General features: G+C 55.1%; 3 protein-coding genes across 3 annotated transcripts; 2 read left to right on the top strand and 1 right to left on the bottom strand.

The window, feature by feature from the left end:
* Positions 1-4281: 4281 nt before the first annotated feature.
* On the top strand, positions 4282-7969 carry BDZ83DRAFT_757560 (BCS1 N terminal-domain-containing protein; the record flags this gene model as incomplete). The annotated part of the gene is made up of 3 exons (XM_060514913.1): positions 4282-4516; positions 5860-6446; positions 6497-7969. 3 exons carry the CDS (start codon positions 4282-4284, stop codon positions 7967-7969), a joined length of 2295 nt encoding a protein of 764 aa, XP_060358819.1.
* Positions 7970-8198: 229 nt separating this feature from the next.
* Positions 8199-10812, bottom strand: BDZ83DRAFT_640542 (RNA polymerase III transcription factor IIIC subunit-domain-containing protein). Its single transcript, XM_060509495.1, has 4 exons — positions 10251-10812; positions 9865-10201; positions 9740-9817; positions 8199-9692 (listed from the first exon to the last, which is right to left on the bottom strand). The coding sequence occupies exons 1-4, from the start codon at positions 10500-10502 to the stop codon at positions 8275-8277; spliced, it is 2085 nt and encodes a 694-aa protein (XP_060358818.1). The 5' UTR covers positions 10503-10812; the 3' UTR covers positions 8199-8274.
* A 2154-nt stretch (positions 10813-12966) lies between these two features.
* BDZ83DRAFT_591418 (protein phosphatase 2A regulatory B subunit) lies at positions 12967-15158 on the top strand (the record flags this gene model as incomplete). The annotated part of the gene is made up of 5 exons (XM_060506434.1): positions 12967-12990; positions 13074-13415; positions 13475-14431; positions 14478-14776; positions 14825-15158. 5 exons carry the CDS (start codon positions 12967-12969, stop codon positions 15156-15158), a joined length of 1956 nt encoding a protein of 651 aa, XP_060358817.1.
* Between the last annotated feature and the right edge of the window lie 843 nt (positions 15159-16001).

The raw sequence follows: 16001 nt of genomic DNA, 5'->3' as shown, positions 1-16001 counted from the left end.
TATACTGCAAAAAGAAGGGTCATGTTTGCTTTTTGGATCGGATGGCAGAAGTTTGTCCTCGGAGTATTTTTACTTTCTTCTTTTAGAAAGGGGGAAGACGTCGAAAAAAGAAAGAACCTAGACCTGGTCTGGACCTCGAGGAACAGAGTTGGATCCTTGCGGGAGTTGTGAGATGGATGACTCGGTTGGACTGATCATGTGCTGACTCGAATGAGATCTTTTGTTCATGTTGCAATAGCCGTATTGGCATGGTGAAGGTTTGTCGCCTTTTGGACCTTGCTTTTTGGGGAACTCGATGCGAAGTATGTGAAAGATAACGGATAGAACGGTGCCGATCGAGAGACATCGGTTGGTCGTCGCTACAGACACTCCGTCGGAATAACCAGCCAAGGTGGGATTCGAGAGAGTTTCATGGCGGACTTCACGTCATGATGGAACTCTGACTTGTCTGCGATGAATTGAGTCGAGCTGCTTTTGTGTAAGCCAGTCTGGCAAGGAGATATTGTCGCATACTCGTGCACGATGTTTATGATTGGGAAGCAGTCGGTGCCTAGGTTACCTTTGAGATCGAGGAAAGTAAAGAAGACTATAGGGGAGCTTTGATGTCCAATTTCCCGGCTTGCCCAGAGTGGACCTGCGACTGTATGAGTTGCTCGACCTGTTGCTGGCTCTATCCAAGCATAAGTCTTTGGAAGTCAATCATGGAGTCTCTGGAAGGAGGCCTCTATCACAGCCAAAACATGTTGTTGCGGCTCGTGGTTTGACATGTGCTGAGCTCGAGCATGTCCAATATCAAACAATCTCGAGCACTTCTGTAGGCCTTCACTTGTGGACGTGGCCAAACTTGGATATGTACACTCTTTCAGATGGTCTCGTCTACGGAAAGAGGCCTACCGAGATAACTAGCTTCTGTATCAGATCCTGAGCGAGAGCGGCGAGAGATACTATCGTCAGCGAGACTCTGGGCATCTGTACCATATGGCCAATATGTAGCTACCAACCTTTGTTTAGGCCATCCGAGTTCACATGCGAGATCTGATCAACCAGAAGTCAAGGTCGTGCTAGTGGATAGAAGTGAGTGAGGCTAGACGGTAGAAAGTACAAGTCCTGACGAATGACAAACCCGCAGAGAGTCCGTTTCGAACATGTATGGCAGAAACCACGTCTTTGAAGCAGTGGTGTTTCTCCTCAGCCCAGCCATGTTGCAGTGGTAGTCAATATCGGGGCAAAGCGTTCGGTCGAGATGCCGATATTGCTAGTTGAAACCACGAGGAATTTCTTTTGGGATACCAGAGTTCCTTGTTGTATACCATGAAGTCTAGTTCCAAAGTGTTGCTGACGCAGCGGCAGTTCATCTCGTGGCAATACCTCCTTTGCAGCGGCCAGGACTCGACTTGGGGCCGCTTTGATCTCTCGGCTTCCAGGGCTTGGTCTGCTAGACGCTTCTCTCGAACCGAAGTCGCCAATTGTTGGTCGATCTGCGGCTGAAAGCCACCGCGTCTGCGTGTGCCTTGGAGGCGGAGCTCTAATGTCTGTCTTTGTGAGATTAATGAATGGCTTCTTGACACTTCCTAAGGCAGGCGCATCAGAAGTTGCTTCGCACTCCCTAGCTCCCTTTGATACGTATACCTTGTTGAATACTAGGCGGGGAAGGGAGACCTCCAGATGCCTAGGGAGAGACAGCTGACAATCACTAGTACTCCAATCTTCAGCCTCTTGCCGACTGCTTTCTCTTTTCCCTGACGCCTTCTTCAGCAATCAGTCATGATGGCAGGTGTTCCTCCCATAACCACGGACGTACTATAGAGGAGAGAGGCTTTGAATTTGTGTTCAACTCCAGCACTGCACAAATCACATTGAATTCCCTGGCATGATCGATGGTTGGTGTAGAGTGTAGCTGTGACGATGTGGTCATGCTCTCTAAATAGGCAACTCCTTGGTGGCCCGCCACTCGCCGTGTACTCCGAGTCCAGTACGATCAAGAAGTCTAGTCTCGAGACTCTCTTAGTATGTCAAGAAGTGTCACAGACCAGGCTGCTATGGCCCTGGTCTGGGCTGGGGACACTCACCCGTGGTGGTGATCAGTCAACGACACGTCGCTGACTAGAGATAGAAGCGCGAGAAACTCGATGGCGTTCTGTCCAGAAAGCTAGGGAATGTATGATGCGACTTGACCTCCCAGGAGATATGCGATCGGTAGGAAAGATAAATCCATGGTATTAAGGTAGCCTTGCGACCCAGTATCCAGATGTCTCAGAGGCCACCAACTGCGTCAGTGATCGTTTGAGGGCAACGTAGTGTTTGTTCAAGTTTACAAATTCCAATTTGGATATAGCCGTCGCAATGACCACCAAATCTCTTCGAGTCCCTTAGGTAATGGAGTTGCTCTGGCGATGCAGTCGATGATAGCTAGCTGTCACTCTCTGTCCAAGTCAAAACCAAACTTGCGGATCTACGAAAATTCCCATTCGACCTTTCAACGACCCCAAGCACTGAAGCTCTCTCAACACAGCTATACATCAAGCTTCAAGTCCAGCCTATACAGTCGTTAGGACTCAAGTGTCGAGCTAGAAATCACAAACGGCAATTAAACTGACTTCTGCATTGAAATTCCTGTACTGTCATCCACTCGTGGGTCAATGGGGACTATGTGACTACTGCTGACCTGCTTAAAGATACTCGGCTGTTGCCTAGCTGAACGCCGAGCTTTTCGTGAGAGCCGTTATGGTGCGGTTCTCTCAAACCCTTCCAGTGACAGTTGGCGAAGAGACAGTTGTTCATCAAGATTGCCTTTCCACACTTACCAAAATATCAGAGGCTCGCAGCCGTGTGCAAAGACTTTGTTTTTATCCCCGCCACCTATGTGTACCTTAAGCAGGCCACTCAACTCCCGTCCCAATAGTTAACTAAGTGAAAGACGTTCGTATCGTTATGTCTAGAGTTGCCTGCGCTAGTATGGAGTTGACAACGATGTCGATCTGGTTGCAGCGAACTCAGATTTCAGTTGAAAAAGATGACAGCAAAGGAAGCTCTGGTAACAGTAGGCAGAACACAAAACGTAATTTTTATTGTCACAAATTCAAGACCTCTAGCAGTAGCGCATGAAAGATGTAAAGTCAATATTAGGTTTCTAGAAAAGCTTGTCAAAGGTCTGGGGTGTAAGGAAGCCTGGAGGCGGACGATGCTGAGACTCTACCGAAGGAGATTACCTGCTCGCTATACTCTCGATGACCTTCGTTCTCAGTCGTTGCGCCAACGTACCAACAATGCCGTCAGATCGCCCTGGTTAAGAGTCTGGGCGTACTCAATCAAGTTAAGAGAGAACAATAGCCATCCGCCCTTCTCACATCTCCGGATAACCCCAGAGATATCCACATAGCGCAACTAATTCAACCCACCCCTGGTATGCGAATGATGCAGACTTCCACAGGGACAGTGGTTATATGTTCAGACTCACGAGATCGCGAGAAATTTACGACAAAGGCCCCTGGTGCCTGAAATAGAAGAGTACATATGGTCAGTGTCGTGAAGTTGACAGATGAATGCTCGTATCCCCCTCTTCGATCGATAAAGCCGCGCTGTCTTTCCTCCATGGGCATGGTTAGCTTTCGACGGATAGCTTCAATACTTACGCTGCCTTTCGGTTCGCGCTTGTCTTTGGAGCGGATTGATCCGGGGTGGAACGTTCTGTAGGCTCATCATTGCCGTTTTTGTTATGAAGTCCTGAGCAGATAGTGGAACTCGCCCGTGGTCAGGCACTCGCAATGACTCGTTGCTTGTCACGATATTTAGTCAAGTAGAGTCCGAGATCCATTGCCAGGCGGGAGTAACATGCGTGATGGCGCCTCGGCTCGTTCTTGGGCCACTTCAGGGTCTCAAGGGTCGTCTAGGTGCTGTATAGTTCCACCCGCAAGATTAGACACGACTCGCGTAAGACCTGCCCTTGAAGTTGTCCATGTGAGCTGCTGCCGTTCTTTGACTTGACTGGCCCCTTTTGCAATACGAAAAAAAGCCCCGTGTAGCTGTATGGTTATTTACGATAACTACGCATACCAGTGCACTCTATCTAAGTTTGAAAGACCTAGTTGCAACCTACACAATTGCGGTTGCGGTGAGTTGACGATGGAAAGTGGGAGCAACCCGGACCAGCCAGGTTCATATAAAATGGTTCAACTCGCGGGAACTAGCAAGTGGGAACTAGCAAGTTAGAATCAAAAGTTACTGCTCGACATCCAAAACGTACGCAACTCCATCTCTACATTTCCCCGTCTCTTCCCCAACATGAAGTTCACCACCGTCCTCTTCGCTCTCGGCGTCGTCGGCGTCCAGTCGATGGAGCTCATCAGCGAGGACCCGCTATGCAAGTACGAGAAGCTCAGCGTCGAGGCCTGGTACAACTGCAACGACGCCAACGGCGGCGGCGACCCCTACAAGGACTCGGACTGCGACATACCTTGCGCGCGGGCTGGGAGGAACGAGGGGGGCAAGTTTAAGCACGTTAGCAACAACTGGGGTGGTGATAGATGCGCCCTGCAGTGCTATCTCAACTGAAGAGTGAGTCGAAGAAAGTCTAGCGACCCTGGGGGATCAAGCTGACGGAAGTGGGCGAGCAGAAGGGACCTGGGAGTTGGGGAAGACGACTGAATTTGGCATTGGGAGGCCTTTAGACCGTTGCTTGTTGATGAACCGGTGGTGGGTAAAGGATAATTAAGGAGGAAAATCATAGCATCAAGGCTGCCATGAATTGAGCCTCATTCCTGCGAGTTGTCCATTCTCTGGTGGCCGGAGGGCTGACGAAGCCCGGACCGGATGCGGCAGTCGTTGGCACCGAGTAAAGTGGACCATACCCGGCCGCTGTGGATACCATTACCCGGATAAGACGGCATCTGCCTGAGGCCTCCACTACTAGAAGCATGCATTAGCGGCCAGAAGCGGCCCAGCGTCCTTGGCCACACGGGCATGGAACTGCGGCGGCCTCAAGAATCCAAGACCGCCACCGCGCGAGCGTTGTTCCCGGGTGCTGCACCCTGTCAACGTCGAGTCTTAGAACTTCTCTGCACATCTTTCGCCCCCTTCTTAGCGTTAACAAAGAGACACGCCAATTCGGTCTCGAATTGGGCAGTCCCTCGGAGCCGACCCTTTTGCCATCCCAACTCTGATGAAGAGTCACTGTAGTTGCCGGGATGTTGTGTCTCAGTCTTGTAAAGATCTAGATCCCATGAGTCACATGCGACCTCGATATCTCTCTGCAAGTCACCATCCTGGCGAGTCCAGACAACGCGGCAACTGCAAGTGCAACCCCAGGAATACAAGCAGTCTTCTTTCACTGCCTGCCGCGAGCGTGGATCGTTTCTCGTCTGCTAGGCTAGACCAATCGATTCCCATCCCGAGCCTGTCAAGCTGACGGTAATTGGGACTGCTGATGACGTTGACACACCGACGTATGCAGTACACTCCCCCACACCCTTCTCTTTCGTTGCACTCGTACCGGTAGTCACCAAGCTAGAGCTGTCGCAACGGTGCAATCACAGAGCCGCAAATCTCTTTAGTTCTTCTCATGGCAGAGGCTGTAAATTCATTCGCCACTCCAGGCAACTCTGCTGACCTCGGATTCCGATTTAGTCGGACTTTGCAGAGTCGATTGCAAGGCTACAGTGGCGCGTACTCTTAGTTGACTCTGTTATGCATAGTCCTTTTACTCTTTCGTATCTGACATTAGGCACGAAGGCAACGATCGCCTAACCAGGTACGCGGCTCATCCAAGTCGGGTTGCCTCAACTTCATCTGATTTCTATTTCAACCAGCGATTCACTGCTTCTGCCTTTGATCCTAGTTTTGGGTGCTTGTATAAATAAGCAGGTGTCTGCATCTGCCTTATCGTTGCCTACCTCATCGCCACCAAGATGATAGACCTAGGCAAGATGGACTTCTCAACCCTCTTCAAGGGCAACCTGACCGCCATGGCGGAGAACATGACGGGCGGCCGGGGAGGCTACGGGGCAGGCAATAGCAACAAGATGATGGAGAGCCTTCTCCCGATGCTGGGCGGGCAGTTCAACCCCGTCGTGCGCTCCCTGATGCTGCTGTACCAGATGATCGGCTCCAACCTGGGCATCGACCCGACGCTGATCCTGACGCTCGCGGGTTTCTTCTGGGCCGCGAATCGCGTCATTCGCCAGGCCTACGGCGCCGTCTTCCGCCTGATTCAGGACAATTTCATGAGCTCCATCCACGTCTCGAGCACCGACGAGATTTACACGCACATGATGAAGTGGCTGGCGCTCCAGCCGCTCATGGCGAGCTCGCGCTCGCTGACGGCCGAGACGGTCAGCAAGACGGCGTGGGAGGAGGAGGAGGAGCTCGAGGCCCTGCAGACGAGGACGATTGCCGGGAGCGGGAGCGGCGCGACTGAGTTTCTCAACTTTTCCAACCAAGAAGCCAAAGCTGTATGTATCCCTCTTCCATCATTGTTCAAGACGTGACTAACACTTAACAGCTCCCGCGATACGTCCCCGCCGTCGGCGTCCACGGCTTCTGGTACAAGAAGCGCTACTTCCGCCTCCACCGCAAACAGCAGTCCGTCTTCGACGGCGAGTCCAACTACGGCACCTTCCGCAAGGAAGAGGACCTCATCGTCTCGTGCTTCGGCCGCAACCCGGAACCCATCAAGGAGCTCCTCCGCTTCGTGAAAGAGTTCTACTACCAGGACCACTACGCCCGCACGACCATCAAGCGGCCCAGCCCGGCGCCGATGCGTCGCTACGGAGGTCGGTACAACTGGAGCCAGGTCGCCAACCGGCCCGTCCGCCCCATGCGCACCGTCGTGCTCGACCCGAGGCAAAAGGCACAGGTCATGGCCGACATGAACGAGTACCTCCACCCGGCGACGCCGCGGTGGTACGCGAACCGCGGCATCCCGCTGCGGAGGGGGTACCTGTTCTACGGTCCGCCGGGGACGGGCAAGACTTCGTTGTCCTTTGCGCTCGCTGGCGTGTTTGGGCTTGATATTTTTGTGATTTCGCTGCTGGAGCCGACGTTGACGGAGGAGGATCTGGGGACGCTGTTTAACTCCCTGCCGCGCCGGTGCGTGGTGCTGCTGGAGGATATCGACACCGCGGGCCTCGCTCGCGTCGAAGACGAGACCGAGACTGACGCCGCTGGTGGTGGTGCTGGCCCCAACGGCACCAAAGACGGCGACGACAAACCTTCCAACAAGAAGAACGACACCAGAGACGAAAGCAGCAAAAAGACCTCTTCAACAACAAACAAAGACGACTGGAAAGTCTCCGACCTCGCCCGCGCCCTGAAAAAGGAATCCAAAGACGACAAAAAGGGCATCTCCCTCTCGGGCCTCCTCAACGCCATCGACGGCGTCGCGTCCCAAGAAGGCCGCATCCTCGTCATGACGACCAACAAGCCCGAATCCCTCGACGAGGCTTTGATTCGCCCCGGACGCGTCGACCTGCAGGTCGGCTTCACCAACGCCACGCCCGCGCAGGCGACGGAGCTGTTCCAGCGCATGTACGAGGCCGACGGGGCGAGCCCGGCCAAGAGGGTCGACGGGCACGTTGCGCCGCCGACGAATCCTGCGCCGCCTATTGTGATGAATGGGAACGGGAGTGCTGGTTCTTCTGCTGGTTCTTCTTCTCCGTCGACTCCTTTGCCTGCGCAGTCTTCCTTCTCCTCACCCGCAGAGAAACCTCCAGCCTCTTCCTTGTCACCAGAGACAGACGCCCCGACACAAGCCGAGAAGAAGACGCGCCACGAATTCGACGGCGAGGAGCTGGGACGCATCGCCGACCAGTTTGGCGCCCTGATCCCCGACGGCCTCTTCAGCCCGGCCGAGATCCAGGGGTTCCTGCTGAAGCGGAAAAAGGATCCCCGGCGGGCGCTGCGGGAGACGGCGGCGTGGGTGGAGGGGATGCGGCAGCAGAAGGAGAACAAGACCAAGGTGCTTAGGGTGCAGTGAGGGCCTCCCTTTCTGTGTCTTCCCCTTGGCTTCTTCCCCCTTCGCGATGTTCTTTGACACATACGTTTTGTGCAGTTTTCTTGCCGCGTCTGAGCATTTCTCCCATCTTTTAAACTTCCGGGGTAGGCAACGGAACATGGTAGCATAAGAGACGGGCATGGGATATATATCCGGGGGAATCCGGTCTAGTTTGTAACAGTGCATAATGCGAACCCTTTCGACGCCAGTGATTCTCTGCTTCCAATTTTGAGCCGTACTACTGTGATGATCCCTAGGCCGAGTCACATCGACATGCCCTATTCACATCAAGGCAGGACTTCCGAGGGGTACGCCGCATCCACGTCCGTCTCGCCTCCCTGATCGTCTGCGAAGCGAACGCCACGCCGCTCACGATCATTGTAGACGAGCGGCTCTCCAACGATGCTTTCGTCATACTCATCATATCTCTCATCGTCGTCGTACCCGTAGCCCTCTCCGTCGTCGTCCTCATCGCCGTACTCCTCCTCCAGCCCCTCTTCTTCCTCTTCCTCCTCCTCCATGCCCTCATCAAGACCAGGCACGGGTGCAAAGACCCGCCTCTTGGGCTCGTAATCGTCATCGTTGAGGTAGTCGACGTCGTCCTCGCTCTCGTCCTCGTCAGTGTCCTCGGCACCAGAGTCCTCCTTACGAGCAGCCTTGCGCCCCGCAGCGGCGGCGGCAGCAACGCCCCGCGGCCCGTTAGACTTAGTGACGCGGTACGCGGTGCCCTTGCGCTTCTTCTTGGGTTCCTTGAACCGGCGGCCGTACAGCACGCGCTTCTCGGCGTCGGTGAGCTCGAGGTCCGGCAGCGGCACGTGGACGCTCGAGGAGCCCGGCGGCGGCGTCGTGTCGCGCACCTCGTAGATGCCGGCAAAGTCGTCGTCCGTGAGCTTGCGCCCAAACTGGATCGCAATCATCTTGGTCTTCATGATGCCCTTGACCTTGGCCCACGTGCCCTGGTGGTACCAGCCGCTGTTGTAGATATCCACCTCGGGACGCTGCGGCGCCGTTGCAAAGATGTTTGCAATCAGGGGATCCGTTATGTCGCAAATCTGCCAGACCTTGCCGTCGGTCCAGTACGACTTGCCGTCAAAGACGTGGGACTCGTGGTTGTCGCCCTGGGGCTGGCGTTGCTCGGTGCGCAGGCTGCGGATAGCATGCCATGTCTCACCAATGTGCCCAGCCTGGAGCTTGCGCATGTTGAAGATCATTGTCTGGTACGTCCGGAAGGAGGGATCGGTGCGCGGGTCGACACCGTACTTGATGATGGCATCGCGCCAGGGCCCGCCACGGAACTGGTAGCCTACATAGCCGACACAGCGCTTCATGACGTTGGCGTTGCGGACAACGGACCCGAGCTTGTTCATCAGGGACCGGCGCGTCCAGATGGGCCGCTCCTCCATGGCCTCCAACATGCGGGCTATACAGTACGTGACCTCCTCGTCGGAGCCGTCGTACGGGGTTTGCGGGCCTGGCGGAATGGGATACTGGTCTGCTTTGAGGAAGTAGCCGATGAGGGTCGGCAGCTGGGTGTTGATGAGCTGCGCCTGGCCTGTCTGGTCGAGCTCGGTGCGGACATAGGGGTTTTGGGAGTAGTTGTAGATGAAGGGAAGCGTCATTGGCGTCCACACGGGCGGCGGCACAATGTCGACGTTGGGACCCTTGTCGACGCCGTCAATGAACTTGAAATCCCTCATCTTGGTGACTGTGGCGTGTTAGATGCCGTCCGGCCAGCACTGGGACCCAACTTACTATCGCCAGGCATGACCTGGTTCATGAACCTCGAAATGAAGGGAGACTGCTCGAGGCCCCAATGGAAATCCGCCATGCCTGTCTCTTGTCAGTTAGCGTAGGCGAGTTGATGGGAATGTCCTCACCTCGGAAGCGGTGGGTGTGCTTGATGACGCCGACGGCTTCTACACTGTACCTGTCGACATTGTCTCGCATCTTCCGCCGCAGAAGCTTTGGATTGTCCAGCCTCGACCTGGAGTAAATGGGCTCGGCGCCTGGGCTGGCCCTGGGCACATCCCGCATGTCGACATCACCTTCCCACGGCCCATCGGTCCCTCTCTTTCGTTTCCTGCCGGTCCGCTTCGGGACCGTGACCTTCAAGACCACATTGTGGCTCGTAGCGCTGTGAGACATGATGGGTCTGCGGAAAGGGCTCTCTGGGTTGAGATAGAATGGGATTGTGTTGCGCTCACTGTCAAGGATCTGGCCTGGTGTCAGTGTCGGATAGAGACTAGGACGTCGCGCTACGCACATTTTGGAAAGACGAGACGTTGCCAAACGCCTTTTCTGTCCGATCCAGATTCATGACAATCATGGGAATTTCGACGGCGCCCATGGTCCTCTTGGGGATCGGGAACCGGGGTGCCGAGTTGCTGTCTTTGGGTGGTGATGGGCCATGGGTGTCTTTTGGGGCATCGTCGTTAGTGACACCTTCGACGCTCTTGGCGCCCTCGACGCCTTCTTCCGCCGTTCCCTCATTGACCGGCTCGTCCTGGGTGTCCATGGCGACGGCTTATTGTTGGTGTCTATCGACACAGTTAACTTGAGCTTCAGTGGCCAGTCGGGGCCAATTGATTGGCTGTTCCTGACTTGGAAGCCGTGGAAGCGCGTGTAATGGGAGATGTCTCAGCGGGGGCGCTTGGCGAGACTGAAATCCAGGCCGAATGCCGTTTTGGTCACCCCGTGGCTGTCACTGGAATTGTGATGCCGTCCCGAGCGACTGCGATGGATTTGATGCACGGTGCGAAGTGTTACCCGTCCCGAATGGTCACTGCAGTTCAGCGAGTGCTCTGAGCCGCATTGAGTCCCTGCACTGTACAGCTCGTGCAAGGGCAGACGTTGGAAACCGACAAAACAACGTCACGAACTTTTTTCTTTGCTATGCGGTAGATCCAGTGTGGCATCACCGAAGACTTCAGATGGATCTCGTCTCAGACACGGATTAAGGACGTGAAAGACACGCGACGGTTCTCCCATCAGGAATCCCCATCAACTCTATTTACAGCGATGCAGAGTCTCACAGGAATGGAGACGGACGTATTCGCGTTTCAGATGGCTCAGCTGGCCCTTTTTTCGTCCAATGTTGATCACTTGTAAAGTTGTTCCCGAAGAACTGGGCGGCGGTTGTTTCTGAGGCAGCTTGGGCCCTTGGTGATGTGATGATGCCCACATGGCGCGGGATGCGTCCCAAGGAGAGGAGGAGAGGTCCCTGCAAGGGCTAGCAGGTGACTTGCAGCAGTCAGAGTGCTGGATCGTACTGCGTAGAGTGATGCCATCACAGTGTGTATCCGAGTCGGAATGACACGGATCAAACGAAATGGGACCCTTTTCTTCAGTTTCGCTGCGTGGCTTGGCAATGTGCTGTCATGGTCTCTGTGTGCATTGTGGTGTCTTTGTGTGGAGATGGCCTGTGGGGGCCAAGGGGGTGCAGTGGTGCAGTGGTGCAGTGACCCGACCCGGACCCGTCAAAATGCTCCGGAATAACACTATGCCCGTCAGGAGAAATTGAGCTCCAGGGTCCAGCTTCCACCCCGCCAATCACAGCTGTTCAAAGTCAGGAAGCAGTGACCCCAGCTGTCCAACCAGACGAGGGCAACCTATCTTACCTAATCCCAGAAAGATCCATGCTCAACCACCAGTCTGTGGCAGTCGGTGACAACTGTCGCCCACGGGAGGTTCCAAAGTCCCTTTACCCCATCTGTTCTGCACGCCTGCCGCTGCTACTTCGTGCAGGTGCTGTGGTGTCCTGTTGTGGTCCTCGCAGCGACTGTACAGTACATACTGACCTGAGGTGCGTCTCCAGTTCAACAGCCCAAAACCCACCCGTGGTGCGGCGTGCCCACCCAATTCCTGCACAGTAGGTGCGATTGCAGTCTGTCCAGTTAGGTTGATGATGCAGGCGAGCAGCACCACCAGACCACACCTTCCACTGCCCACTGCCACTGCCACTGCCACTGCCACTGCCTCGACCTCCACTCGTCAACCTCATCCGTCCCCTCTTACAACAACAGCACCATATGCCGACTGCGTGCCTCTCTAGAATTCCAATGCGCATCTTCAACACCACTTCTTCTTCTTCCAAACCCATTCTGTCATTGACCGACTGTCGAAGTTGCCTTAACTGAACCTTTCTATCCAACCCCCAAACTCCCGCGTTAACAGCGCCTCCCACTGTCAACAGTGTCAAGGCCTGTTCCTGGCTGGCTGCCGCCGCACCACTGGAGCCGTCTCCAGCTGTCCAAACTCCCAAAGCACCGCTCTCTCTACCTTAATATTTGCACCGCCGCTAGCACATTAGGGGAGGTCGGCTTTCTGGTCCCGCGTCGTCGTCTCACACTTCACACCTGGGCCCCGCAAACAACTTCAGCTTTACCGACGATCCAGAGATTCCACCCCCCATCTACCTTCAACCTCTCGCGTCTGGCCCTCTCCTTTCGCTGCCCGATCGCTCATACCTTTTTCTTCCATCTGTCACCCTTTGATGCGTCGTAACCTTGTCGCAACTCACCCGCCAATCCTCGACTCTGGCTTCCACCCCCTGCTCTTCGCATCCAGAAGCGACGCTTTCCTGACAACCCAACCCCAGCCCTCGCCGAGCAACAGCGACAGCGACAAGCGACAGCAGCGCCCTCCTTTCATCATCACGTCGACATCGATCTGCCGACGCGCTCGCTACCGCCTAGACGCCCACCGCGCCCACGCATAACTCTTTCATTCAACTGCGCAGCTCGCCATCCGGACCGTCTATCAATCCGCCCGCATCGCCTGCCCACGATCGACAATACCCGGCCGATATTGAACCCCCTGCAGCTGCACCATCACCTGCACCTCGACCGTCCGCCCTGCGTTCCTCCATATCCCGAATCGTTGGACCTGCGTTCATTGCGGTTTACAGTCTCTAGTTGCAGCTTTCGAGTCGGCGAGTCTGTCGCCCCACGGAGAGAGGGAACACTACAGTGACGTCCACAATGAAGCGCTTCAGCCAGAGGGTGGTGAGTTGTCTCCGTCAATACCCGTTGCCCCCTGAAGCCCAATCCCGCTGCTGAACACGATATTGACAATCCAGCATGCTCAGCTCTCGCGCGGCAAAGACCCCAATAAGCCTAAGAAGAACAAGGACGCCAAAGATGGCACCGCATCCCCCGGCGGTGCTGGCTCAGGTCGAGATGCCAACCAGTCACCCAACCCGACACCCTCGTCCTCCACCACGAACCTCGCCGACGCCCGCAACAAGCCCCTGCCTCCTAACAACGCCGGCGGAGAGCACGGCACCGCGAACCAGCCCTCTCCATTGAGCAACCAGCAAGGTGCCGACCGCTTCAGCTCTGCGGGTGCTGCCCAAGGTGCTAACGGGGCAGGTTCTCCAGGCCGTCATGGAACTTTGCCGCCTACCGTCATCATCAGCCCCAGTGCTCCGGTAAGCCTGTGGTCTTCGTCCTGTTAATGACATGATTGATCGCTGACGCTTCCTCCCAGCATGTCCCACCTCCCGGTGCCGCAGAGACCATGCCGCACGATCTCGCGCCCCCCAAGGCCGGCACCAAGTCGCTCATGTTCGATCGCCTCCACCAGACCCCCAAGGATGTTCCCGAGGGTCTGAGGACACCCAAGCGACAGCACTCTTCACGATTCGACATCTCGGCCCACCGCGAGCTCGAGAAGCTCCCCGGCTTCCATGAGGTGCCCCCTAACCGCCGTCAGGAGCTGTTTATGCAAAAGATTGACCAGTGCAACGTCATCTTTGACTTTAACGATGCCAGCGGTGACATGAAGTCCAAGGAGATCAAGCGATTGGCGCTCCACGAGCTGCTCGACTACGTAGCTAACAACCGCCAAGTCATTACGGAACCCATGTACCCTAGAGTCGTCGAGATGTTCGCCAAGAACCTCTTCCGACCTATCCCCCCGCCCATGAACCCCCAGGGCGAAGCGTTCGATCCCGAGGAAGACGAGCCCGTCCTGGAGGTTGCATGGCCCCATATCCAGGTCGTCTACGAGTTCTTCCTCCGATTCATCGAGAGCCAAGACTTCAACACCAACATTGCCAAAGCCTACATTGACCACAGCTTCGTCCTCCAGCTGCTGGAGCTCTTCGACTCCGAGGACCCGCGCGAGAGGGACTTCCTCAAGACGACCCTGCACCGAATCTACGGCAAATTCCTCAACCTCCGCTCCTTCATCCGCCGCTCCATCAACAACGTCTTTTTCCAGTTCACATACGAAACGGAACGATTCAACGGTATTGCCGAGCTTTTGGAGATTCTGGGTTCCATTATCAACGGATTCGCCCTGCCGCTGAAGGAGGAGCACAAGACCTTCTTGACAAGGGTGCTGATACCATTGCACAAAGTCAAGAGTCTGAGCATGTACCACCCCCAGCTGGCATACTGCATTGTCCAGTTCCTTGAAAAGGACGCGTCGCTGACGGAAGAGGTGAGTTGTCTTGTGTTTCTGTCGTGGACTGAACTGACGTGTGCAGGTCGTGCTCGGCCTCTTGCGATACTGGCCCAAGGTCAACAGCACAAAAGAGGTTATGTTCCTTAACGAGGTCGAAGACATCTTCGAAGTTATGGATCCAGCCGAATTTGCCAAGGTCCAGGAGCCTCTGTTCCACCAGCTTGCCAAGTCTGTGGCCAGCCCGCATTTCCAGGTGGCGGAGCGAGCGCTCTACTTTTGGAACAACGAGTACTTTTGCAACCTGGTCAGCGACAATGTTGAGATTATCCTGCCCATCATGTTTGCGCCGCTCTATGAGAACTCAAAGGGCCACTGGAACCGGTGAGTACAGATGCTCGACAGACCCCAGCACCCGCTAACTATTGATAGCACCATTCACGGCATGGTGTACAACGCCATGAAGCTCTTCATGGAGATTAACCCCCAACTATTCGACGATTGCTCTCACGACTACACCGAGCAGCAGAACAGCGCCGCGGCCAGAGAAGCCTTGCGCGAGAGAAAATGGGCTTCCATCTCAGACCAGGCCGAGCAAAGGCGATCAGCAAACGGCGCACCGACCGCGGGTAGAGCCCACGCTGGATCCCTTTCCCGCGTCGACGAGGTTGACGGTACCGAGGACAACCAGAAGCGACTAGATTCTCTTAAGCTGCAGGATGGAGATCGCAGGGATCGTCGGCAAGAGCAACAAGACTCGGTATGATCAGCCCACAACCGCGCATGATTTTACTGTCATTTGTTCCTGCTCGGCGTGCCTTTGCGCTGCCTTTTGTTCCACTTGCGCATTGCGGACCATTGATTAACACGCCGGTTTCTAGGAGGCGGAAGAGGATGGCGAAGTCAAGGCCGAGGCGGATGAGGAGTCATGACGGGGACCGACATCACTGAATGATATGCCTTCAACCGGTTGAGGGGAGATGTTTTAAAAGGGGAAACTCATGCATGAGTTGTATGCTGGAGGGAACGATTCAGAGGATCACCCAGGAAACGACTTTGACGCGGAGGGGAAAGAAAGGTTTCCGTGCGCTAGGAATGGGGCCTCGCAGCCCCCGGGAACATAACTTAATTTTCATGATGTCACTTCTTTTGTTTTCTCTTTTTTTGCGTGGAATACAGACTCGACTCGGGATCGAGTTGTTTCCTCCGCCCGCCGTCGTTCGGGGTGACAGATCTGGTGACGGGGTTGCGAGAAAGAAAAACGTTGTTAGAGCACAAGAGGGCGTGGACGAACGAGAAAGATGGGAACCGGCGTACAAAGGGCGAGATTCTTGGGGGGAGACACACGATGCTTTTCCTCTTCTTCTGCGCGAGCTTCACTGCTCCGCGAGGATTCAAGGGAATCGCGATGGTTCTTTTACCTCCTTGATTTCTGTCTTGGACGATGAATGAGCACTGGCGTGTGATTCCGCCACAATTTTAGACTTGGGTAACAAAAAAACGGCTTACGCAGAATTGTACTTTGAGCGGTTGCTTGTCATGTTTGATGGCGTGTATTTTTCTTTTGCTAATCTACAGATTTCTTTTCACTCTGCTCTCGGTGACGTCC

Source organism: Colletotrichum acutatum (genome assembly GCF_030867785.1).
Source record: "Colletotrichum acutatum strain CBS 112980 chromosome Unknown BDZ83scaffold_171, whole genome shotgun sequence".
NCBI classification, from domain to species: Eukaryota; Fungi; Ascomycota; class Sordariomycetes; order Glomerellales; family Glomerellaceae; genus Colletotrichum; species Colletotrichum acutatum.
Note: the sequence above shows the minus strand (reverse complement) of the source record. Positions and strands in the feature narration are given on the sequence as shown.

Bases quoted from the DNA above. Each gene is read 5' to 3' on its own strand.
- BDZ83DRAFT_640542 (XM_060509495.1), bottom strand. From the start codon at position 10,502: ATGGACACCCAGGACGAGCCGGTCAATGAGGGAACGGCGGAAGAAGGC. The intron at 10,202-10,250 runs GTGCGTAGCGCG...ACACCAGGCCAG, and splicing joins ACGTCTCGTCTTTCCAAAAT to ATCCTTGACAGTGAGCGCAA. The intron at 9,818-9,864 runs GTGAGGACATTC...GACAAGAGACAG, and splicing joins GCACACCCACCGCTTCCGAG to GCATGGCGGATTTCCATTGG.